At 42.5% G+C, this 17,166-nt stretch overlaps 1 protein-coding gene across 2 annotated transcripts in view; it reads right to left on the reverse strand.

Moving 5' to 3' along the window:
• The window catches only part of LOC137329909 (probable E3 ubiquitin-protein ligase HERC6), a 42,791-nt gene that overhangs the window by 18,035 nt on the left and 7,590 nt on the right, over positions 1 to 17,166 (reverse strand). For both annotated transcript variants that reach the window (XM_067994453.1, XM_067994454.1), the window contains exons 5-14: positions 16,776 to 16,867; positions 14,127 to 14,254; positions 11,162 to 11,268; positions 10,410 to 10,474; positions 7,793 to 7,920; positions 6,888 to 6,947; positions 5,854 to 5,959; positions 5,266 to 5,455; positions 1,792 to 1,982; positions 1,563 to 1,676 (exon numbers count right to left, since the gene is read on the reverse strand). In XM_067994453.1, coding sequence (XP_067850554.1) covers positions 1,563 to 1,676; positions 1,792 to 1,982; positions 5,266 to 5,455; positions 5,854 to 5,959; positions 6,888 to 6,947; positions 7,793 to 7,920; positions 10,410 to 10,474; positions 11,162 to 11,268; positions 14,127 to 14,254; positions 16,776 to 16,867 — 1,181 coding nt within the window. The remainder of the gene's footprint in view (positions 1 to 1,562; positions 1,677 to 1,791; positions 1,983 to 5,265; positions 5,456 to 5,853; positions 5,960 to 6,887; positions 6,948 to 7,792; positions 7,921 to 10,409; positions 10,475 to 11,161; positions 11,269 to 14,126; positions 14,255 to 16,775; positions 16,868 to 17,166) is intronic.

Here is a 17,166-nt window from a genome sequence, read left to right on the forward strand (position 1 = left end):
AGCCAGAGGATTGTGATGGGTGGGCAATGTGCGGGAGAAATTGTTTCTCCTTGAGCCCATTTTCTGAGCTAAAAATGGGAGCACAAAGGACCAACTTCAGGGCACAATGTCCCGTGCCCCAAGGGCGCCTGAAATACGTGCGATCCCAAAAATGGGTCGGGCGATATTCAGGCGTCCCTGGCAGCCACCTAAAACAGGCATTAGGTGCTTTGAATATGTTAACGAGGGGCATAACACCTGTTTGTGGACCTTTCCATGAAATTCGTTGGCCCAATTTCGGGCGAGCCTCAGGTCTCTAGATTCAGGCGTGTGCTGGAAGTTCATCAAACATTTCAAGCCCGAGAACGGGCCGAGACCAATTTCTATCCCTGTGTGTCTTATTGTTGGTTCTGAGAGTTTGTGGGTTCTTTTGACAACTGGTCAACATTTCGGTTGTTTGCTGCCAGAGGGTTCATCACACGAATAACATTAATAAAAGATATCTACTATACTATGGCTCTTGTCTACTTAGGGTCAGATGTTTCTGATTATTACATGCTTAGCTAAAAGTAATTTTGTGATGCTGTTCCAGGGTCACAAGCTTCTCTGCCTAGTGAAAGTCAGCAGGAAAAAGCTTGTCAGGCATTGCCCATTTTTGGATCCAGTTTCTGTCGGTACAAAAAAAGTAATAAAGGCATGCGGTGTCCCATTAATAAAGGCGTGCGGTGTCCCATTAATAAAGGCGTGCGGTGTCCCTGTAATAAAGGCGTGCGGTGTCCCTGTAATAAAGCCGTGCGGTGTCCCTGTAATAAAGCCGTGCGGTGTCCCATTAATAAAGGCGTGCGGTGTCCCTGTAATAAAGCCATGCGGTGTCCCTGTAATAAAGGCATGCGGTGTCCCTGTAATAATGGTGTGTGGTATCCCAATGCTCCATGCATTCTGGATGAAAGGGAAGGATTTTACTAATGATTATTTCATAGGATTTTACAGCATGGAAAGAGGCCAGTCAGCCCATCGTACCTGTCTCACTTAGTCACATTCCCCTATTTTTTTCCATACCCATTAAAATTTACTTTTTCAAATATATGTCCACTTGGCGTTTAAAAGCTATTATGGATGTGGCATTCCATGTCCTAGCAACCTTTGTTGTTATAAAATTTCTCCTAAAATGTCCCTTTGCTGTTCTGTAACATAAATTTATGCCATCTGTTTTTAAAATCACTGACCAGTGGAAATAGTTTTACCCAATTTACCTTATCAAAGTCTCTCATAGCTTTGAACACCCCTATTAGATAGATCTCCTTTTAACTAGTGATTTTAGAATTATTCAATAGTTGTTCTATTCTTCTTGATGAAACACTGATGAAATTTGCCAGTGCAGTGAATAATCCAGTGAATCTGTCACTAAAGCTTCAAAACGGGTCAAGTGGCAGTGTGACTGCATAACAATGTTATGTAAACAGGATCATTGAAACAGTGGGAAATGAGAAGGAAACAGTGATTTAAAGGTACAAGCACATGACATCTGTCGTAATCCAGGTCCAGCGTTTTTCAAGGGTTCAAGAATATTGTTGGAAACTTACCGCTGTCTGTTGCAAATGTCTAAATCTCACAAGGTCATTACCGACATTAAACAGGAGGACTTCATCGATGTAGAATTTGTTTAGTGGGATATAATGACGTGCCTTGATATTTGCCTAAGATGAAATGCATGAAAAACCGATCTTAACATCTGTGTTCAAAGCAAAAATACAGAAAGTTGTAGAAAATGATACGAGTGCTTTATTTATAGCTGGCTTTTCTGATACTTACATTATATAATAGTTCTAGAACACCCAGGACATCCTTTAAATCATTTTGCAATATGTCAGTGAAGGGAAGGTTTGTCAGGAGGAATTGTTGAAACAAGGAAAAGCGATCTGTCAACAGAACTACCACCGTAGTCTTAAACATCTGGACAAGATTGTTCAAATTCAATGATTTCAAGGTTGACCAGCACTTTTCTAGTTATCAAAAAAAACCACAATATTATCTCCCCTACAATTAACTGCACTACTAGCAATAGAAACATAACAGAAGACATGAGCGTAGAAATTACTGTTGGCGATATTAATGGATATGAATGCCTTTGTATAACATTTCTATATCTGCTGTTTTAAAATAAGAGCACAGGCATGTGTTAAAATAACAGACAAAGGAATGTTATGCAGGAACAGCCACTTAATCACCAACCAATGAAATCCAAAGATGTTGCCAAATGTTTTTTGCTGATTTATTTGTACAAATCTCCATTCTGTGACGAACGCCTGTCTTTACAATCCACAATAACGAGAGTTCCATGCAGAACAGAACTTTGCCAGATTGGTGTGAGATCTGGCAGATTGCACTGCCCAATAAAACCTTAAAGGGAATGGAAAACCAGGGAGGGGGAATACTTTCAAGATAAAGCGTAGAATTTTTAAAAAATGATCAGTGGATAACTTCAATTTAAACAAAGAAAGAACTTGTAATTATATAGCAGGTTTCACCACCTCAGGACATCCCAGAGTGCTTTACAGCCAATGAAGTATTTTTGAAGTATAGTCACTGTGGAAGTAACAGAAAAAGCAGACAAGGGTAATGGAGTAGATGTAATATATTTGGATTTTCAAAGGCCTTCAATAAGGTACGGCAATGTAGACTCATGACTAAGGTCAGAGCCTGTGGAGTCAGGGGACAGGTAGAGGAATGGATAGCAAGTTAGCTCCACACAGAAAACAGAGAGTAGGGGTTAAGGGTGGCTATTCAGATTGGCAAAAGGTGGGAAATGATGTTCCACAAGGATCGGTGCTAGGACCACTGTTGTTCACAATTTACATCAACATTTGGACTCAAGAATTGGAAGTACAATTACGGACGACACGAAATTGGACGGTGTAGTTAAATATGAAGGAAGAATGCGTTAAAATGCAAGAAGACATTAATAAACTTGCAGAAAGAGCGTGTAATTGGTAAATGAATTTCAATATAGATAAGTGTGAGGTGGTGCATTTTGGTAGGAAGAATAAGGAAGCCACATTTTGGTTGGACAGTAAGAGTCTAAATGGGGTAGAGGAGCAAAGGGATCGCGGGAACAGATACACAAATCACTAAAAGTAGCGACGCAGGTTAATAAGGCCATAAAACAGGCAAACCAAGCACTGGTGTTCATTTTTAGAGGGGCAGAATTGAAAAGCAGAGAAGATATGTTAAACATGTATAAAACTTTGGTTAGACCACATGGAGTACTGTGCACATTTCTGGTCTCCATGTTATAAAATCGATATAGAGACATTGGAGAAGGTGCAAAAAAAATTCAGAAGGATGATACCAGAACTGAGAGGATATACTTATCAGGAAAGACTAAAGAGGTTTGGGCTGTTTTCTCTAACAAAGAGAAGGCTGAGGGGTGACCTGATTGAGATCTTTAAGAGAAAATGTTTCCACTTGAGGGGGCATCCAAAACTAGAGGTCATCAAACTAAGATAGTCACTAATAAACCCAATAGAGAATTCAGGAGAAACTTCTTTACCCAAAGAGTACTAAGAATGTGAAACGCGCTACCACAAGGAGTAGTTGAGGCAAATAGCACAGATGTAATTAAGGTGAAGCCAGATAAACACATGAAGGAGAAGGGACTAGAAGGATATGCTGATAGAGGTAGATGATGTAAGGAGGGAGGAGGCTCGTGTGGGGGTTAAATGGCGGCATAGACCAGTTGAGCTAAATGGCCTGCTTCTGTGCTGTAAACTCGATGAAACTGTTGTAATGTAGGAAACGCAGCAGCCAATTTGCACACAGCAAGATGCCACAAAAAAAATGACCAGATCATCTGTTTTAGGTGTTGGTTGAGGGATAAATATTGGCCAGGACACCGGGAGAACTCCCCTGCTCTTCTTTGAATAGTACCATGGGATCTTTTACGGCCACCTGAGAGGACAGATGGGGCTTCTGTTTAATTTCTTAACTGAAGGGACGGCACCTCCAACAATGCAGTATTTCCTCAGTACTGCTCTGGTTCAAGTCTCTGGAGTGGGGCTTGAACCCATGACCTTGACTCATGAGCCTTTGTGCCAGTTGTCATTATTTAATTTTTGCCCTAAGCTCCATTTGTTGGATTTGCCAACGGGGGTCTTCTGAGCAGACACTTTCGGAACAAGAGGAGGCGCTACAGAGGGACACCATGCTCCCCAGTAGTTGCTCTGTGCCACCCCCCTGACACCTGCATCTGCAGAGAGAGGTAACGTACCTAACTTCAGCAAACATGTAGGTGGAGACTCCTCTTACCAAAGGCATTGCATCAGCAGGCCCCTGGTGGCATCAAAGTGAGATGTAAATACCTCATTAACCATTCTGCTAGGATGCTATTTGAGAATCACCACAATCGCAGTATGTCATGCTTTATGATTGAAAGATGGCACGCCGGGTGAACAGGAGCCAGTGTTGCCTGTTTGGTTGCACCTGCCAAGATGCCACCAACCATTACTACAGGCCTTGGAAAACCAACTTGGTGATGGTCATTGGAATCTACCTTCTCAGGATCCAGGCCAAAAGAGGGGCAGATTTCGAGCAGGGCCATCAGCTGCAAGAACATCAATGGCTACCATGCATCTTAGAGCTTGCACATGCACAGGGACAGTAGTGGTCAGCAGTGGTCAGCTGTAGCCTGAAACTTGCCTCCGCCTCCTTGCAGTCAGGCTACAATGCTGACCTATGGGTTGGTGCTCCAGAATGGAACAGAGGACAACCCTCCTCACAAGAACCTCAAGCAGCACCTCTTTGACTTTAACAGCCATCAAAGAGGAGGTCAGGTGCTGAGCTGCACCTCTATTGTCTGCACCGTCATGTCTGCACCTTTGTGTCCCTTTCCGTTAATCGCTGGCCTGCTATTTCTTAATCCCCTACCCCATCAGCCTTGGCTTTGGCGGTGGATGAATTGAGATACCTTTTAAGGCTCTGCAGATGCTTTGTGAAATTTCATCCTTCTCCTTGTGACATTACCCTTTCATTGTCCACATCCCTTTAAAGTTGACTTAACAAACAATTTTCCTCTCCTTTCAGTGGTGTCATCCCTAGACCTGTCTGAGTTTACACCTGGAATTGTGAATAATTATGCAAATTAATTTAGATTGGAGAATTGAGTGCTAGAATCAACTCTGAAATATAGTACTGATACCCTTCCTTTTCAGTTTCTCCACAACTACTTCTATCTCTGTAACTGAATACGTGCACAAGAGCTACAATGTGCATTGTTGTTCGATCTCTTACCCAGAGTGCTTTTTAAAGCATCATCTAGCCTTGCAATCGCTCCCGCACAGCTAATAACCAGATGATTCATGTTCTTATCTTGTTGCATCACGAAGCACTCTGACAGAATGACGTAAATCATCAATGCTTCTTTGTTACGACGCAATGTCTTAAGATTTGGAATTAATTTTGACGCCAGGCTTGAAGTTATCTGTAAAACAAATCCATGACCTTTAATGAAAATGTGAACCAATATATAACTAGTTAATTCACCTTAATTCAATAAACAACCATCCCAGAGTTCACAGAGTTCAAAAAGTGCAAGTGGGGCATCCTGAGAGGTGCGATATAAATACAAGTTCTCTCTTCCTATTACAGTGATACTGGGTGCTGAGTCTCCATCTTTAAACATAGAATATTAGGTTGTTCCATCTAGCTTTAAAACTCCAACTTTAATCATTTCATTTAGTGTGAAAAATTAACAAACCTAAATGTTATTAAGATGGATAATGTAGATATGTATTTTACACACTGTAATGGATGTCCAGAACTCACGAGGTGAAAGCATGAATTATTTGAATATCCCAATGAAACAGTGCAAATATTTACCCTTTTGACAACCCAGTCCTTTGCGGTAAGTTTCCCAAATATTTCTCTGGCTGCTTCCACGTCAATGCTCAAAAGGTCATTCCCTGTTTTGAGCTGGTCTCCATCACTATAAGGCAAGCAGCAAAACTCTTAATACACCAGTAACATAATACTTCACAAAACAAGTAAAGTTGCTGCATGAAATTAGTCCAAGCTCTTCATTTAAGCACATCTCTGATCCGAGTCCAAAACATTTTCTGTCTTACGGAACGACTGCTCGTAACACATGAATCAGCAGCCGAGACTTTCCCTTTGACGGTAAAAGTGAATCTGGTTTTTACCCAATCCACCATTCTTGTAATGAGCTGTATTTTTTCTTGGTAAGGCTATTAGCTAACATTTTTATTTTCTCCTATCAAAACCAAGTTACAAAATCAATAGAAACTGGAAGATGATGTATCAATTTAGCTTGACCAACAACATGCTAATCATTTGGCCTTCAAAGCACACCTCAGTAGCCTTGTCAGCTGTGGCTCAGTTGGTAGTATTCTCGCCTTTAAGTTAGAAGTTTTGGGTTCAAGTCCCACTTCAGAGACTTGAGCATGAAACCTAGGCTGACACTTCCCGTGTAGTACTGAGGGTGTGCTACACTGTCGGAAGTCCCGACATTTGGATGAGATGTTAAACTGAGGCCCTGTCTGCCCTCTCAGGTGGACGTAAAAGATCCCATAGCACTATTTCAAAGAAGAGTTCTCCTCGGTGTCCTGGCCAATATTTATCCCTCAACCATCATCACTAAAACAGACTATCTGGTTATTATCACATTGCTGTTTGTGGGACCTTGTTGTGCACAAATTGACTGCCTCGTTTCTTACGTTACAGCAGGTACCACACTTCAAAAGTTCTTCATTGCCTGTAAAGTGCTTTGGGACGTCCTGAGCTCATGAAAGGTGTTATATAAATGCAAGTTCTTTCTCTACTTTCTTCAAAGTCAGACTATAAAACGTCTGTTGCACTTCAGATTGATTTAATTGCTTAGCTTCTGTCCCACTCACCTTTTCCTCAGAAAACTCCCAGTGAGGCAGGACGAGGAGGAAAATATTAAACCAATTTCACTTTCACATGAAAGACAAAAATATTGAGTCAGTAAGAGTATTGCTCATTTAAGACTGTGATATCTTTTAACAAATCTCTCTAACATAAGAAAACAAAATAATTCTAACATGAAAAACAATAGTGAGCTTGTGTAGATCGTTCAATGCCTTCTATTTATAACAAATCAGTGAAGGGCACATTTAATCAATCATTTTCTCACTAAGTACTTTCCTTCTCTAAAATATTTATTAGGCCTCCATTTTCAGAAAGCATTGTGTCCCTTCTTTGGCTTCTCACATCACCCAACTGAGAGACATCTGGATGTCACCACTGCTTAGTAACTGACTATTGCATGGCACAAGAGAGAATCCTGGATTGGTTCACTCTCCAATGAGATGTTCTTCCTTCTTGGCAAAGTAGCTCCGAGATAGTAAACTTACCACATGGGGAATCACAGACAGAAAGGTGCATACCCAGTTGTCATGATCTGGAATGCACTGCCTGAAAGGGTGGTGGAAGCAAATTCAATGGTAACTTTCAAAAGGGAATTGGATATATACTTGAAAAGGAAAAATGTGAAGGGCTATGGGGAAAGAGTGGGGGGAGGGGGACTAATTGGATAGGTCTTTCAAAGAGCCAGCACTGGCATGATGGGCCGAATGGCCTTCTTCGGTGCTCTATGATTCTATGATATTACTTCTCCATGACACAGATTGTTTGTTCTCCAACAAGCTGTGCCACTAGAGTGACCCAGTGCTGAGAATTCACGGAACATAGCAAATGTTTTCGGCTATGATGGGTGTGAAAACTTAACTTAAAAAATGCTTAGAACAGAAACCATAGAACTGATATAAACAGTACTGACTTTTCTGCATAATTTCTTTCTTTGCTGTAATCATCTGTGTTTATCCATTTATCGACAATGGATTCATCCATCGTGAGGATCTGCTGCGCACTGTCTCTGTAGCGGAAGTCAGCTGCAGGAATTGGAGGCTGAAAAGCAAGTTAGGTAATTAAACAGTAAACCGGCAGATTTGTAAAACAATTGCAGTTTAACTCAACTGGTAACTAGTGTGACCTACACGAATTAAAGATATATACTTAACAGCAAGCCATTGGCCATGCAACAAATCCCACAAAGGAGGCCCACAGTGCAAGAGATCCTGCTCACAGGAGTGATGAATTCGGTATCCAGTGGCGTACCATTGAGTATTCCATTTAAACCACAAATCATGCAAGAATCACAGTTTTGTGGAGAGACTGGAGAGGCTGGGGTTGTTCTCCTTAGAGCAGAGATGGTTAAGAGGAGATTTGATAGAGGTGTTCAAAATCATGAATAGTTTTGGTAGAAGAAATAAGGAGAAACTGTTTCCAGTGGTAGATGGGTCGGTAACCAGAGGACACAGACTTCAAGTAATTGGCAAAAGAACCAGAGGCGACATGAGGAAAAAAAATTTAAGTAGCAAGTTTTTATGATCTGGAAAGCACTGCCTGAAATGGCTATGGGGAAAGAGCAGGGGAGTGGGACCAATTGGATAGCTCTTCCAAAGAGCTCTCACAGGCATGATGGGACGAATGGCCTCCTTCTGTGCTGTATAATTCTATGATTCTAATACAAGAAAATTTACTTCAATTTTAATATGATATCAACTGGTATTTTGGCCTGGCATATTATAGGGGCAGGAGGACTTTTGTACATTCAAGGCTACAAATTATAGTTAGTGATGTTATTCAATATATGTTTAATGCACTCGTAAAATCATGGGGAGAGGAATTTGATGCCAGCAGATTGAGCATCCACATAATTATCGCTAACAGTGATTTGTAGGGTCCTCCTGATTAGGTTTTCCGTGTGAGGCATCCCAGTTGTGGGAACGGTGAGGAGTGGGCTTTGCACCTGGAGCACGGCTGTTCTTGCCAAAACTTCTGGAATTGGCTATTCCGGCATGGAATTTGACTACTATCGATAGCCCATACCGTGACATCCAAATGTCCACCTGCATTCCAGCATGTGCGTGAGTAAATGAACACGCATCATACGGCGTGGGAAGGATCTACTGGGAATAATAGGTGCAAAGCTCTATTAAGATTTAAGTATGCCATGGATTTTAGTTGTGAGTTGCAGCTTGAATGAGTGTTCTGCTGGAGTATGGACATGCATGAGTGGGGGTGGGATTTCCGGCACTGCTGCAGCACAGTAAAGGGCTGCAGCTGCTATTATAAGGCAAGTGGCTAAGCGTGAAGGACAAAAAAAATTTGAATGGGTAAAAAAAAAATTGTGTAGCAGAAAGAAATAACTGGCAACAAAAAATAATGGAAGTCAAAAAGAATTGGAGGCAGTAAACTGATGTGGTGACCAAGGTCATTGCTGGGTACAGTACCTGGAAGACCTGGGAACAGATGCTGAAGAATATGGCAGATTTAAGGAAGCTGCCAAAGTAAGGCTACCAAAGAGTATGATATATAGTAGGTAGATAGCCCAGGTATGCCATGATGTGTTATCAACCTGCTGCATATTTACTGCTGGCCAATGCAAGGCCAGTAATCAACCTACAGCTCTTTTATTGCTTACCATTCATGCCCATATTTCAGCAGGGCACATATTTAAGCTGCAACTTACAACTAGAATCCATGGCAAACTTATATCTTAAAATCGCTTCACGCATCAAATCATTCCCACTGAATCTAGCTGCATGATGCATGTTCATTTACTCACACACATTTTACGTTCTCTTGAAACTTCCAAAATCTCAAACATACTTCTCTGCTTCCAGACAAGTTGGTTCTTAAGAACAGGGCGCAGACCCACATGGGAGGAGAGCCTTGCGATTGCAAGCACTTGAGTGCCTTTGAAAGGACCAATCTGGATATCACTGGTGATGAGGGCGTAGAAAGAATGGCAGAGTGTGAAACTGGAGTCTCCTGCAAGCTCCTGGTTAGTACCACCCAGTTCTTTTATTCTTCCTTTCCCCCTAATCCCTTACACATGGTCACACAGGCATGCAAACACATGCAGTATATCGCCATGTAAACATTGTTTGAAGGGACATCTTGCAGGCAGGTGGAGGATGCAGAGAACAAACCCGTACTTCACTTACTCCTTTCACAGTGGAGGCATTTAAAAGATGTAGTAGGATAGGGTAGGAAAGACAGCGACCATACACTGTTCTACAGGGGATGCACCAGGTCAAGAGGCCCCAAACTCATGTACACTTACCAGATATGGGAGAAAAATTGATTGCACTTCATTTACAATTCTGTCTAGAGACTTTCTTTTTGATGGTGCAGAATAAGGTAGCAGCACAGCAAAGGATGGGTGTCCATGGTAGATGAGGACAATGATGGTATGATTGTGTATATGTGCATGGGAAAATTATTTGGAGGGGCAGCTCAGGCACTTAGCTGAAGGTCATAGTTTGGGGAATAAAACACAAGGTCATTTTGCATTGAAATCTAACAATGCAGACAGTTGGAGAGATTACCTGAGTCTGAATGAAATTGGCATTTGCTCCTGCGAAAATCTTGTGAACTTTGGCATTTTGTGACTCTGCAACAAACAGACATTTTGGTAGAACAATATTTGACTTGGTACTTTCTCAGTGTAGCAAAGTAAACCAGGAAGCATGTTTTTAGCTTGATCACACCAGTAACCCAGATGGAAGCTGATATTTGTGCTACAATGAACATATAAGAGAAAAAAATGATCATCTACAATATATTACCTGTGCTTTGTATGTCACACACTCCTTATTTGGGCATCAATATTCTGTCGTGCCTCTAGATGGCGTCTTGATGGGCTCTTCCCATTATAAAGCTACCTGTCACACTGTTACGCCTGCAGCTGCATGCTTCTACCACTAGATGGAGCGACATCAGCTCCAGGAGGTGCAGATCCCCATACTTATACCCACAGGAGCACCAATACACTCTTGTGAATCTGCATGAGCAATGCCACGGGCGATCAGCCAATGATGAATAACTGCAGCAATATAAACAAAAAGCAGGAAAGGAGGGGGAGGTCCAAGGGAACACATTAAAATCTGGCTGGAAAAATCCTGCCAATTTAAAATCACTTCACCTTTAACGATGTAAATAGTATTCAGAAGGAAAAGGGTGAGTGTACTGGTGATGATTCCTCTCCGCGATAATGAGCTCTTGTCACTAATTTGCTTAAAGCAGCGTTTGCAGTAAAACTAAATGCAAAGTCTCGAATGAGTTGATGGGGTGCGATTACCTGGATGGACTCGGTTCCTTGTCGAATCGTTCTCCAACTTTCCACGGATTGCAAAGCCAAACGAAACGACGAGGTCGGAGGATGGGATGTAGGCGAGGGTGTGATAACTAAACAATAAAAGTCAGCAAATAAAATCAACCTACTTGTGTCACACAGACAGCAACCCTGCTTCCCAGCTTACATTTAGGAGGCAGGTTGAGATGTTAGTGACATTATCTCAAGAACTATAAAACCCAGCCAATAGATTTTGAGAATAACTAAACGTCATAATGATTTACATATTATTGACATGTATTTAAAGGACATATATCAAACATGAAGCTGTGATCTGTGATGGTATTTCAAAGAATCTCCTTAACTCTTTGTATTCATAACAGCGGAAAAACAGAAGCAACAACACACTCTCTGTTGTATTGGTATTGTTGTGCGATGGGAGACCAATGGGCAGAGCGGGGTGGGAAAGATTACTCATATGAACTAATCCATTGGGATTCCTTCTTTTGCATCTGTGACTGTGCTGGTGAGAAAGTCAACATGCAGAATTTCTTCATTAATTTTAACGTATAAGGTGTTTCACAGGAGTGTAATCAGGCAAAAATTGACACGCAGCCAAAGGAGATAGCAGGACAGGTGACCAAAAGCTTGGTCGAAGAGGTAGGTTTTAAGAAACATCTTAAAGGAGAAGAGAGAGGTGGGGAGGTGGAGAATTTTACAGAGAGAGTGCCAGAGCTTAGAGCCTAGATGGCTGAAGGCACGTCTGCCAATGGTGTGGTGAAGAGAGTGGGGTATGCACAAAAGGCCAGAGTTGGAGGAACGCAAAGTTCTTGGATGGTTTTATGGCTGGAGGAGGTTACAGAGATAGGGAGAGGCGAGGACATGGGGGGATTTGGAAACGAGGATGAGAATTTTTAAATCGAAGCATTGGTGGACCGGGAACCAATGTAGGACACGAGCACAGGAGTGATGGGTGAACGGGACTTGGTGCGATTTATGATGAGCTCAAGTTTATGGAGGATGGAAGATGGGAGGCCAGCCAGATGAGCATTGGAATAGTCAAGTCTGGAAATAACAAAAGCATGGATGAGATATTCATCTCTTGACTTTCTTTTCAGGTTTCCACAAATGGTCGTACTTAAAATAAAACCAAAAATAAGCCAGTTTTATCTTTGAAAGAAGACAATGTCCTTGTGGTCATCAAGGTAGGGAGCAGCATTAGCATTAAGGAACGGGACTCTTTCCCATCGTCACAGTGACAGCATTAAGCACTTGGAGATCAAGTGCACTTGTAATAGGAAAGTGTTTTGTTCTCTAGTGCTCCCTCTGCTGGGACAAAAAAAGCACCCCTCTTGCTAAAATCTATTATTATAGTCATCCTTGAGACCTCTGTAAGTAGATTAGCCAATTTAGTGCCATTTAGAGGTGCTTTATGCCATGGGCTCATACCAACAAAAATTACCTAGAATGACATGGATTCTACACCACAGAAACAGGCCATTCGGCCCAACGTATGTATTCCGATGTTTATACTCCACACAAGCCTTCTCCCATCGTTACCTGTTCCCACCATGCCCCCATATCCCTTTATAGAATCATAGAAGTTTACAACATGAAAACAGGCCCTTCGGCCTAACATGTCCATGTCGCCCAGTTTATACCACTAAACTAGTCCCAATTGCCTGCACTTGGCCCATATCCCTCTATACCCATCTTACCAATGTAACTGTCCAAATGCTTTTTAAAAGACAAAATTGTACCTGCCTCTACTACTGCCTCTGGCAGCTCGTTCCAGACACTCACCACCCTTTGAGTGAAAAAATTGCCCCTCTGGACCCTTTTGTATCTCTCCCCTCTCACCTTAAATCTATGCCCCCTCGTTATAGACTCCCCTACCTTTGGCAAAAGATTTTGACTATCTACCTTATCTATGCCCCTCATTATTTTATAGACTTCTATAAGACCACCCCTTAACCTCCTACTCTCCAGGGAAAAAAGTCTCAGTCTATCCAACCTCTCCCTATAAGTCAAACCATCAAGTCCCGGTAGCATCCTAGTAAATCTTTTCTGCACTCTTTCTAGTTTAATAATATCCTTTCTATAATAGGGTGACCAGAACTGTACACAGTATTCCAAGTGTGGCCTTACTAATGTCTTGTACAACTTCAACAAGACATCCCAACTCCTGTATTCAATGTTCTGACCAATGAAACCAAGCATGCTGAATGCTTTCTTCACCACCCTATCCACCTGTGACTCCACTTTCAAGGAGCTATGAACCTGTACTCCTAGATCTCTTTGTTCAATAACTCTCCCCAACACCCTACCATTAACGGAGTAGGTCCTGGCCCGATTCGATCTACCAAAATGCATCACCTCACATTTACCTAAATTAAACTCCATCTGCCATTCATCGGCCCACTGGCCCAATTTATCAAGATCCCGTTGCAATCCTAGATAACCTTCTTCACTGTCCACAATGCCACCAATCTTGGTGTCATCTGCAAACTTACTAACCATGCCTCCTAAATTCTCATCCAAATCATTAATATAAATAACAAATAACATTATTCCCCATTCCCCCATGTATGCATCAAGCTTCCCTTAAATGCATCAATGCTATCTGCTTCAACCACTCCACGTGGCAGTGAGTTCCACATTCTCAACATTCTGTGTAAAGAAATTCCTCCGAAGTTCTTTATTTGAGTCATAGAAACAGGCTAAACTGCCCAACGACATGTTACAGCAGGGACTGTCTCCCCTTCATACATGAACCTAGATCCCACAGCTGGAAGCACATTGTAGTGAATCCAAGTTAACCAACATTTTTTAAAATAGGTATTTTAAAATATGTTGTGTTGCACAGTATGTTGATGAATGTGGTGTTCACCTCATCAGAGTGGGCTGGAATCAAACCCAGGGATCAGGAGGAGAACGGACTGACTGTGCTTCAAGCTCCGCTGTTACCCACCTGCCGCAGGCTATCTGGGAAACCTCGCCCAACATTTGCTCCACTTTTTGAAAGGTGGTCACGTCGGTTGTCGTGCTCAGTCCCAGCTGCCCGGAGGTTCCTTCTCCGCATGTCAGTACGCTTCCATCCTGTAACAAGGGGGCATAATCTTAAAATCAGAGCCAGGCCATTCAGGAGTGAAATCAGGAAGCACTTCTTCACACAAAGGCTAGTAGAAATCTGGAATTCTCTCCCCCCAAAAGACTGTGGATGCTGGGTCAATTCAAGCTCTCAGGACCGAGATATTTATCCCTCAGCCAACACCATCAAAAAGCTGCTCAGTTATCTCAGTGCTGTTTGTGGAACCTTGCTGTGCGCAAATTGGCTGCTGCATTTGCCCACATAACAACAATGAACACACTTTAAAAATTAAATTATTGGCTGTGAAGTAGTTTGGACATTCTGAGAACCTGACAGGCACTATACAAATGCAAGGTTGTTCTTTTCTATTTCATTCAGCCTTAAAAATGAGCACCAGGCCCAATCTGTGAACACAGCAGCGCTGTTGCATGGAGATACGTTACACCCTACAGTAGGACCGCCCTTCTCAAAAGATATGGAAGGGACTTGACTCAAGGTTCTATTGCTTATTGAGTCACATCGTCAACACCACAGCAACTGGACTTGAAGACATCCCACGCCTGTCACTATAGCAACTGGACTTGAAGACATCCAACGCCTGTCACGATAGCAACTGGATTTTTCTAACTGGAGTTAGATCGCAGATCAGCCATGATCTTATCAAATGGCGGAGCAGGCTCGAGGGGCTGGATGGCCTACTCCTGTTCCTATATTCCTATGTTCCTATGTAGTTAAACTGCCAACAACAACAATAACTTGCATTTATATAGTGCCTTTAACGTGGACAAACATCCCAATGCGCTTAAGGAAAACCAATGACAGTTTAGGGATAGAATTGTTCTTTATAATATACTCCATAGACAGACCTTAATTAAGGCATCAAGGCTCAGGAGTCCGTACACTCTATTGTCCATTCAATACACAATATGAGCATTTTGGGACTTATCAGGGCAGATATTATGAGCAAATAGCCAAAGGAAGCTGGCAGGGATTTTCCTCCTGGTGGAGTGAGACATCCGACCGTCCAACTGATCCACGCACTGACCTCAGCAAATTTTACGGATCAGCCTCATTTAAATATTATTGGTCGTGGTAGCGTTTCCGCCTGCATTTGGGAGCCCCCCATGATTGTGGTGATGGAGGGGGCATGGGGGTAATTTGGGGGTGGGAAACGGCTTCTGCTGCATGGCTCCAAGAGGAAACCAGCCTCCCCAACTGTTGCCTTCTGGCTGCCGCCACTCTCAGAAGGAAATGGCACCGATAAGGGACAGTGTTGGAAACTCCCCCTCTTCAAAAAAATAGTTTCTGCTTTTGCCATTTGACCGTTCCTGTTGCCTAGTGACACGGGACACCTATCAAATGCTGGCGTGAGTGGTGTCCAGCGTTACTGCAGCGATAATGGTGGAAAATGGGACTTCTGCTGTCACTCCATCATCTCATTTGAATGCATTCTCCCATATTTGGTCGACTGCTGTTGCACTGTCGGAAATGACACCGGAAGATATGTTGCAGGGCGGTGGGGGAGGGGGGGAGGGGCCAAAAACAGGCAGGAATAAGAAAGAGAACTTGCATTTATAAAGTACCCTTCGTGACCTCAAGGCGCCCCAAAGGGCTTTACAGCCAATGACATGCTTTTGAAGTGTATTCACTAACGTAATGTAGGAAACGCGGCAGCCAATTTACGCACAGCAGGATCCCAAAACAGCAATGAGATAATGACCAGATAGTCTATTTTGGTGACGTTAATAGAGGAATAAATATTGACCAGGACAACAGAGGGAACTTCCCTGTTCTTCTTTGAATAGTGCCACGGGATCCTTAAGTCCACCTGAGAGGGCAGACGTGGCCTCGGTTTAACATCTCATCCGCAAGACGGCACCTCCAACAATGTAGCACTCCCTCAGTACAGCACTGAACTGTCAACTTAATTATGAGCTTAGGTCTCTGGAGCGGGGCTTGAACCCATGACCTTCTGACTCAGAGGTGAGAGTGCTAACACTGAACCAAGACTGACAAATCTGGTGTAACGGGTCTCCGTGCCACTTTCCTCATCCACACAACCGGTACCAGCACTGGACTGTCGAAGGTAGAGGAAAACCTTTGAGTACTCGAGTACTTTTCTGACTTTTTTTTTTACTTGCATTTATATAGCGCCGTCCACGACCTCAGGACGTCCCGAGGCACTTTATAGCCAATGAAGTACTTTTGAAGTGTAGTCACTGTTATAAATATGGCACATCCAACAGTGAAGCACTCCTTCAGTACTGCACTGGAGTGTCAGCCAAGAATAAGTGCTCCAGTCTCTGGAGTGGAGCTTGAAACCACCACCTTTTGACTCAGGGGTGAGAGTGCTACCAACTGAGCCATGGCTGACACTGTAATATCAATTAGCGATAACTGCACCAATAAACTTCTTGTATTTATCTCCTATAATAAATTGGTAGTCTATTTATAACTCCACTTCTAAAATTTCTAACTTGTCAGCTACTATTGAGAAGGCCCCACTAAGCGTATTGACTGAAAGCGTACCTTTGTTAGTACAGCAGTATGTTGACTCCCACAAGAGATGTAGGTGACATTGAGTCTCTTCAGTTCATTCACAAAGCATGGATTGACTTTATCTGTGGAGATAACAACCTGCTTTAATAATGGAGATTTCTGCTTAGCATTTAGCATTTTTACCATCAGTAGATGGGAAACGTTTGGCACTCTCCTTCAATCCCAACATTAGTGCCGTACTCCCGAACAAACCAGCAGAAGAAGAAGGGAAGAAAGGAGGAAAGTTAAAGGGCTATATTTTCCTTTTTGGGTAAAGTTTTTTTTAACTCTTTTTTTAAGTGCCATCAATCAAAATGGTCACTTGGGATAGTGGAGAGGGCAGAAAGCCAGTTAATTATTATTCATCAGTAATAGTGCTCCT

Source organism: Heptranchias perlo, chromosome 1 (assembly GCF_035084215.1).
Source record: "Heptranchias perlo isolate sHepPer1 chromosome 1, sHepPer1.hap1, whole genome shotgun sequence".
Lineage (NCBI taxonomy): Eukaryota > Metazoa > Chordata > Chondrichthyes > Hexanchiformes > Hexanchidae > Heptranchias > Heptranchias perlo.